The 8,688-nt window shown below is 42.3% G+C and overlaps 1 protein-coding gene across 1 annotated transcript in view; it reads left to right on the top strand.

Moving 5' to 3' along the window:
• Nucleotides 1–8,688, top strand: part of TBCD (tubulin folding cofactor D) — a 219,281-nt gene that overhangs the window by 37,899 nt on the left and 172,694 nt on the right. The window contains 2 exon segments of the mRNA XM_006028735.3: nt 2,073–2,118; nt 6,065–6,197. Of these exon segments, the coding sequence (XP_006028797.3) occupies nt 2,073–2,118; nt 6,065–6,197 (179 nt within the window).

The following is an 8,688-nucleotide window of genomic DNA, read 5'->3' as shown; positions in this document are numbered from 1 at the left end:
TCCAGGTGTTTTGTAACCTGGTCATAAAAAGAGACTAGTTTAGTCAGGCATGATCTGCCTGCTACGAACGCATGCTGGTTTCCCCTCAGCATAATTTGTCCTGCTGGGCTCTCACAAATGTGAGCCTTGATAATTTTTTCAAAGACTTTGCTAAGGATGGAGGTGAGACTGACTGGCCTATAGTTGCCTGGGTCCTCCTTCCTCCTCTTCTTGAAAATGGGGACCACATTGGCTCTTTTCCAGTCCTCTGGGACTTGGCCCATGCGCCACGAGCGTTCGAATATTCCCACCAGTGTCTGTGCAATGACGTTTGCCAGTGCCTTCAGTATCCTTGGATGGAGCTCATCCGGGCCTGCCGACCTAAAGGCATCCAGTTCCTCCAAGTGACTCTGCACCATCTCAGGGTCTACACATGGTAGTCTGGCGCCTTGCTGCTGCCTCTCTACAATCCCGGTGAGAGACTTGTCGTGCCCCTCGCTTAGGAACACCGAGGCAAAGAACTCGTTGAGGAGTTCAGCCTTGTCCCCCCTGTCTGTCACCAATTGCTTCTGCCCATTTAGTAGGGGTCCTATTCCTCCCTGGGCCTTCCTTTTACTCCCTATATATCTAAAAAACAATTTTTTGTTATCCTTAACTTGGGATGCCATCCTCAGCTCCATGGTAGCTTTGGCCCGTCTAACTGCCTCCCTACAAGCGCGAGCAGAGGAGGTATACTCCTCTTTGGTAATCTTTCCCTGTTTCCACTTTTTATGTGCCCCCCTTTTGGTCTGTAGGCTGCCCTGGATTTCTCTGGTCAGCCAAGGACCCCAGACTTCTCTTCTCTTCCCCAGAATGAATAATCCTAGGTCTTTTAGTCTTTCCTTGTACAACATGATTTGCAGCCCTAATTTTTGTCCCTCTGTGCTGGATTATTTCCAATCTGCCCACAGACTTGAAGTGTGAGGTCCAAAACCGGAAGCAGTACTCCAAGTGATGCATCACCAGTGCCAAGTAGAGCCAAAGAATCACTTCCCTTGATTTGCAAGCAACAGTCCTGTTAATAGAACCTAGCATGCTGTTGGGGTTTGTTGCAATTAGAGAACACTGTTGACTCATTTGGTTTCTCCTTCACTGTAACCTCTTGGCCTTTCTTTGCAGTTCTATAGCCTTGCCCATAATTCCTCAGTCTGGGTTTGTGCATGCAGTTATTCTGTCCCAAGTACAGAACTTTGCATTTGTCTTTGTTGAATTTTATCTCTAGAGTAGAGCACTGATTTCAGACCATTTCTCCAGTCTACCTAGCTCATTTTGGATCCTAGCTGTACCCTTCAAAGTATCTGCAGTTTTACCCAACATGTTCTCATCTGCATATTTGCTAAGTGTGCACTCAATCCCATCATTCATATAATTAATGAAGACATATTAAACAATACCCAACCTAGGACAAACCCCTAAGGAAACCCACTTAATACGTCCTCCCAAATAGACTTTGAGCCGTTGATGACTATGATCCAACCAGTTTTCTATTCATGTATTTGCATCTATTCTGTATTTGTTTTGCTTGTTAATGAGACTGTCATGGGATTCTATGTCAAAAGCCTTGTTGAAGTCCGAGTATATCGCATCCACTGCTCTTCCCCTATTAACAGCCTGTCATCTTTCAGTGGTGGATAAAATATTTGTTTATAATTGCTTTGTTACATTTTACCCTTCTGATCAGGATATGGTGAATGGATGAATGCATTGCCAGTCTTCTGCCATGGTTTCAATGATGCAATCTTGAGATAACGATTCATATCCACTTTGTGATGTCCTGGGATAAACTGTTAGTACTTCTTAACCTATGAGCCTCTTTAGGATTTATCCCAGGATAATGGACATGGCTGTCTGAATGATTGAACTTTTGTCCTGGTATAAAACAGTGTATCCCCGGGACAGATGCAACATCTGTTTGTAGTCTAAGTTACAGTGAAAATTATATATTACTGCAAAAACATTGACACTTACTTTGGATCTATGCATTTACAAAAACTGTGCTTTACAACTTGCATATTCTTATGTTTTAAAAACATTTTTTTTTTTTTGTTCCTTAGGCACAGTTATTTAAGCATGGCAAAAGAGAAGATTGTTTGCCATATGGTAAGTTTCAAATACTCTGATTTATTTTTAAAGGACAGTTAAGGTAGTTAGAAAAACTGTTATTTCCAGAAATTGATATGATATACCACCTACTTTCAGTGCTATCTAGCTTGAGACCTTGAATTCCTTGCTGTTTTCCTATATAATTTCAGCTAAAAATAACCTAAAAAGGTTCATTTTTATTTCAGTATTAAATATTTTCTTTTTTGTTCACCATCTGCTCCCAGTTTGCCTCTGCTCGTGAAACTGGTGCCCATCACAGATATGTGCAGGGAGCAGGTCATGGCTGTGCCCTGGGACCCAGCCCTATGATGTTACCACCCCGTGATCCCAGTTCCAGCCCCGGCCTCACTTGCCTGTTCATCCCACTCCCAGAAGCCAGTATCCTCCTGGCTGTGGGGGGCAGAGCCATTTGTGGAGTTTTGGTGATATGTTGCAGTTGGGGCAGGGGGTTGCTGACCTAACTTGTGACAGCTCAACAAAACTCCCTAAGTAGCCCAAATAATTGCCCACCCCGGCCTAAAAAAACAAATGAGAGGCTTCTCAACATATGCAATAGTGAATGGAAAGACAAGGGAGTACAAAGCCAATAGAAGAACTTATTTGTCAAACAACCAAAGAAAGGAATACTGACATATTGATAGCTGGAGTTGCTTAGTATTACTGTTAGAACTAGAGAAGTCTTGGAATGAGATGATATGATGCATGAATCCTGAGACAGACAAGGAGATAAGAGGAAATCAAGCAGGTTTCAGGGAAGATTGTGTGTGTTGAACAAATTTTCATGTTGTGAAGAATGCTAATCACCGTTAACTTCTTTGATTTTTTCATAGTCTTAATAGAAGCAGGCTTAAGATCAGAATCATGTATACTACATTGGGTGCATCTACACGTGCAATTAAGGCAGAGCAATAAACTCTGGTGCAATTTGTGTTTCAGTTGACTGCTCCAGGACACAGCATCTAGACATGCACCTGCGACTGTAACACTTTGAGCCAGAGTGGAGCAGTCCTGGGCTGGCAGTGTGTCTGTAAGGTTCAGCCCTGGGCTCTGGGTGGCAGCTTCAGGTGGCGGAGGAACTGGCTGGGGTATGAGGATGCTAAAGTGGAGGGCTAGGCGGTAGGTGGCCCCTTCACCGTAGCATCCTTGTGCCTCAGCCAGGCCCTGTCACTATCTACCGGTGTGTTCCAATGTATGTAAGCACTCTGATGTAAGACAGTACTGTTGCTGACAGTACTATCTTATGGTGGAGTTAGTTAATTTACTGTGCTCTAATACTGGCACATGTGTAGATGATGACACCTTTACTGTGGAGCTAATTAGTCTACTCCGCAGTTAAGTGCATGTTTAGATGCACTCATTATCAAGCTTTCTTTTCATAAGGGCCATGGACTGGCTCATGAAAAAAGCCTTGGTAGGGAGGAGCTATGGAATGCCTTTTTGACAGTGGGGAAAAAGACCAAGATGTGTATGACATCAAGTCTGTTATTCATTCTTGCTATAACAAGTGTTTAGGGAGAAATAGAGAATGCTGAGGAAATTGGCTATTTAGGTAGTCTAGTAAAAACAAATAACAAAGAGGACATTTTAGTAGAAAAACAGTAGGGAAGAACACCTGGAAATATGTAAATAGTTTGTTGGTAAAATAAGCAGTAATACAAGTCTGCCTATACACATGAAGATTGAGCTATGTAATAGCATAATAAAATCATTACTGATGTACGAGTATGGAGTAGAAATATGGCCAGTGACAATAAATAACCTTTGTGGCAAATGGTATGGTGATTGGCCATATTCCTTGACTATGGTGTCTCTGAAAATATTAAGAGTTTAAATGGTTACAAATTTGTAAATATGTGAAAGAATAGGAGATACCAGATTAAGTTACTACAGAAAAGTTTAGTATAATTTGAGAATTTAGTAAGAATGAAGTACGTGGGATCCCAATGCATTAAACTGGAAACTGACAAGAGACTATGACAAAGAATGTCATGATGACAAACCATTATCTAAATATAACTTCTAAAATTGAGAGCAAGCTGAGAAATGTGTGAGGCGTTAAATATATTGGAGGAATTCTGTGGTTTGCTTTTAAGTGCCGTCCTTCTGTTCCCACCCCCTTTCCCCATGCCCCATTTCCCTCTGCCAAAAAAAAAAAAAAAAAGTGAGAGAGTTTTGGTTCAGTGGTTGGAAATATTTTCCTGTCTACTTAACTGGACTTCCTAGGTTTGTAGGATGAATATCTTCAAGATCTATCATGAATAATTTTCTCAGCTTTATTTTTGACGTTTCCAGCATTCTTTTGCTCTCTCAAATTGCCAGAATTAGTAATTAATGTTTTCATATATAAAGTGTTAATTTTTGGACTAAATGTTGCTGGTGTAGTAACTACTAAAATTGAAATTCAAGTGGAAAATAAAAACCAAGAAAGTGTTCAGAATGACAGTATTTTAAATGCAAGCGATCTCAAAGCTTGTCAGGGCTTGTAATAAATCCTTTAAGCTGTTTGAAAGTTGGGAACATTCATTTCTAGTTCATATGATTTGCTGTTTGTTAGAGTCTGAAATAGTTACTAATCCCTTAATTTAATAGTGCTTTCTAAAGTACAGACCCAGGACAGATGTAACAAGCTTCTGAACTCTTGGATTGGTGTAATATTTAAATACTTAAGCTTGTAGCACATTCTGTAAGAACAATACTTGCCTAAGTGTACTGCAAAGAATTGCTTGTCCATATTAATTACTAAAATGCCTTAAGGTTATTCTTCAAGGCATTTGGGGCTGGCTGTCAGCTGCAAATAAAAAAGGTTATGCTTATTTGTGGAAAAAAGTGTCCCTATCTCAGGTAACTTTTTCATTCTACAATTTCCTACTAACGGGGTATTGCGTTACTCATTATGGCAAGGACTTCTGTCACTGTACATTTTTCATCAGCATTAAGCAGAGCTTGCCTGCAAGCGGTGCTGCTGGGTCATGGAGCCCTAAGCTGCGGGGGGGGGCCCTGGTGCTTCCCTCTGCGGCAGCAGCACTCCCCAGGCAGGGTGCTAGCAGGCAGGTGCTGCCTCAGGTTGCAGGCAGCGCTCACCAGATCCAACAGTGCATGGGGTGCTGGAATCCTAGGTGTGCTTGGGGAAGCTCAGGCTTGGTGGGCTTCCAGTGTCCCGTGCACTGTCCCCACCACCTTCCTGCCGCCTGGGACCACCTGGGAATGGGCTGCCTTGCCCCTGGGGCAGTGCAGGAAGGCAGCAGGAGGGCGACTGAGTGTGCTGGTGGCCAGAGAATGCGGTGGGGGTGGTTCAGGGACACTGGAAGCCCACCAAGCCTGAGCTTCCTCACGTCCCCTCCATCTTCTCTGGATGTATTGCTGCAATTTGTTAAGTAGCAAAATAAAATACATCGGATGTGTGTTACTTTGCTACATAACAAAGTCATTTAAAGTGAAATATGCTACTGCATGTGTACAGGATGACGAAATTTAAAACTTAATATGCTGTGCAGGTGTAAATGATGATGCCATTAAAACAGTTAAAAGGGGCAATTAAACTACATAAAAGGCCAATTTTGTCACATGTACAAGCACCCTCTGATTCCCAGTTCTGTTCTCTAATCGGTTACTATGATAACACTTAGCCCCAAATCCTTAAAGGTGGTTACGTGTCTAACTCCCGCTTATATAAATGAAGGTTAGGCACTGATGTGCATTTGAGGATCTTGGACTTAATATTTTTCACTTTCAGAGGTCTTAACATATGTTACTCAATTAATTATTAACAACATTCCTTTGATGAATGGGAAGTATGTTATCCCCATTTTATTAATGGTGAATGTTTTAGAGTGATTAAATAAGAGTAATAAATTAGTTGCATATTAGTAACTTTTTTTTTTCAGTCAGAGTATCCTGAAACAAGAATAGCACTTTTGTACAGGCTGTTTCTTTTCTTTTGTAGCTTCTACTGTACTTGAGTGCCTTGATAATTGCAAGCTTTCGGAAAGTAACCATATGCTTCTTCGCAAGCTAGGAATGAAACTTGTTCAGCGACTTGGATTGACATTTCTAAAACCAAAGGTGGCAAAGTGGAGGTTAGTTGAAAACTGGAAAAGGTCAAGCTTTTACTTGCATTAGTCCTTTATATAGGTGAATCTGTTTAGAGTTGTGTGAATAATAAAACTATACATAGTAATTCAATTATTTCTAGTTCCTTAAGATTAAATGTATTCTTTCTCGATCCTGTAATAAAATAGGTTTCTTCTTTGTTGTACCTTCAGTAATTTATTATTATCTGCAGCTAGTGTACTTATAGTTTACTTCATATTTAATAATATAAATTTCAGTTTGCTGACAAGCTAAATCTTGTGCTTTTCTGTGTTTGCATATGGAACATGCATAATACGTTCTTGTACAATGGAGACCTTTTTAACATTTGCAGAAGATGAAAAGGTACTAACCTTTGTGACAAAGGTGTATTAATTTTATTTTAGCGTAAAAATATTAGAGAATTCTTAGACTTTGATCAAAAGTAATGTCCATAGGAGAGAAAAAGTTTGCAATCCTACTTTATTGAATTTAAGCTCAGATTTTACTGCCACCATTCCTGTGGTCTCTGGTTTTGCTTATTGCCCCAGGGCAAATGCTTTTTCAGATTTCTCACACTGATATTTTACAGTTGCAGGCTCTCTTCTCAGTTATTTTATCTTTTGAATTGTGTTTTTTCACCTTTTGAGAGAGTCCTTAGGCCTAGAAAATTATTCTAATAGCAGAACATTACCCTTATCACTCCTGAAAATAGCTACTTGTTTAACATGTGGAATAGTTGGGGTGTGATATGGGATCTTTGAAGGTATTTCTGCACTGCTGTTGTAAGGTACACCTTCACCCCATGTAGACATTATTTGAACTAGTTTTAAATTGGCTAGCATGGGTATTGATAGCAGTATAACTAGAGCAGCACAGAACTAAACACAGGCTGTCAGAACCACCCAAAACCACGGATAAAGACTCGTATAACTGATCTGTGCTGTTGCAGCTGAAGTGCTGTTGGTGCCAAGCCAGTTTGTTTAAAGCTGGGTTAGATACTTATCCAAATGGGCTGCAGTCCCATCTTTGGCTTGTGGGTTGACATTTTCTGTTGTACAAATAGTAATGGAAGGAGGCTTTAGGAAATTGATTTGATACTTTTTAGGTTTGCAGTTTTACCTTTTTAGTTGATTGTAATTCCAAGTGCAGAACTTACCCCTAAAATATTTCGGTCAGATATTGGATTGGCACCGATTAAAATCCCCTCTGTTTCCTCTTCTTTAGACTAAATAAGCCCAGTTCCCTCAGTCTTTCCTTGTAAGTCATGTCTCCCAGCCCCCTCACCATTTTTGTTTCCCTTCACTGGACCTTCTCCAGTTTGTCTACATCCTTTCTGTAATGGGGGAGCCCAAAACTGAACACAGTACTCCAGATGTGGCCTCACCAGTGCTGAATAGAGGGGAATACTCACTTCCCTGGAGCTACTGGCAACACTCCTACCAATGCAGCCCAATATGCCATTAGCCTTCTGGGCAACAAGGGCAGACTGCTGGCTCATATTTGGCTTATTGTTCACTGTAACCCCCAGGTCCTTTTCTGCAGAGCTGCTGCCCGGGCAGTCAGTCCCCAGCCTGTACTGGTACATGGGATTGTTTTGTCCCAAGTATAGGACTTTGCACTTGTCCTTGTTGAACCTCATGAGATTTCTTTTGCCCCAGTCCTCCTTATCATAGAAGTAGGGTTGGAAGGGACCTTGTAGATGTTCAGGTCCGACCCCCTGCCTGAGCAGGAAGAAAGCTGGGCTCAAACGACTCCAGCCAGGTAGGCATCAAGCTGCTTCTTAAAGACCCCCGGGGTAGGAGCCAGCACCACTTCCCTTGGAAGTCGGTTCCAGATCCTGGCCGCCCTGACTGTGAAGTAGTTCTTACGGATGTTTAATCTAAACCTCTCCTACAGATTGTGGCCGTTATTCCGTGTTATCCCGGGGGGTTGTAGGGGAAACAAGGTCGCCCCCAACCCCTTTTGGTCCCCCCTAGTGAGTTTATAGATGGTCATCAGGTCCCCCCTCAGCCTTCTCTTGTGAAGGCTGAACAGGTTCAGGTCCCGTAGCCTCTCCTTGTAGGGTCTGCCCTGCTGTCCCCAGATCATGCGGGTGGCCCTCCTCTGGACCCTCTCAATGTTGTCCACATCCCTCTTGAAGTGGGGTGCCCAGAACTGGATGCAGTACTCCAGCTGTGGCGTGACCAGTGTCGCGTAGAGGGGGAGGATCATCTCCTTGGCCCTACTTGAGATGCACCTGTGGATACACGATAAGGTCCAGTTAGCCCTGCCGACCATGACCTCGCATTGTCGGCCCATGTTCATCTTGGAATCAATGATGACTCCAAGATCCCTTTCTGCCTCCGTGCTCTCAAGAAGGGAATTTCCCATCTTATAAGTGTGCTCCTGGTTACTACTGCCCAAGTGCAGCACCCTGCACTTGTCCGTATTGAAACACATCCTGTTTTTGTTAGCCCACCCCTGCAACCTATCCAGGTCTTTCTGCAGTCTTTCCCT

The sequence above is a fragment of the Alligator sinensis genome, unplaced genomic scaffold, assembly GCF_000455745.1.
Source record: "Alligator sinensis unplaced genomic scaffold, ASM45574v1 scaffold694_1, whole genome shotgun sequence".
Classification (NCBI taxonomy): Eukaryota; Metazoa; Chordata; order Crocodylia; family Alligatoridae; genus Alligator; species Alligator sinensis.
Note: the sequence above shows the minus strand (reverse complement) of the source record. Positions and strands in the feature narration are given on the sequence as shown.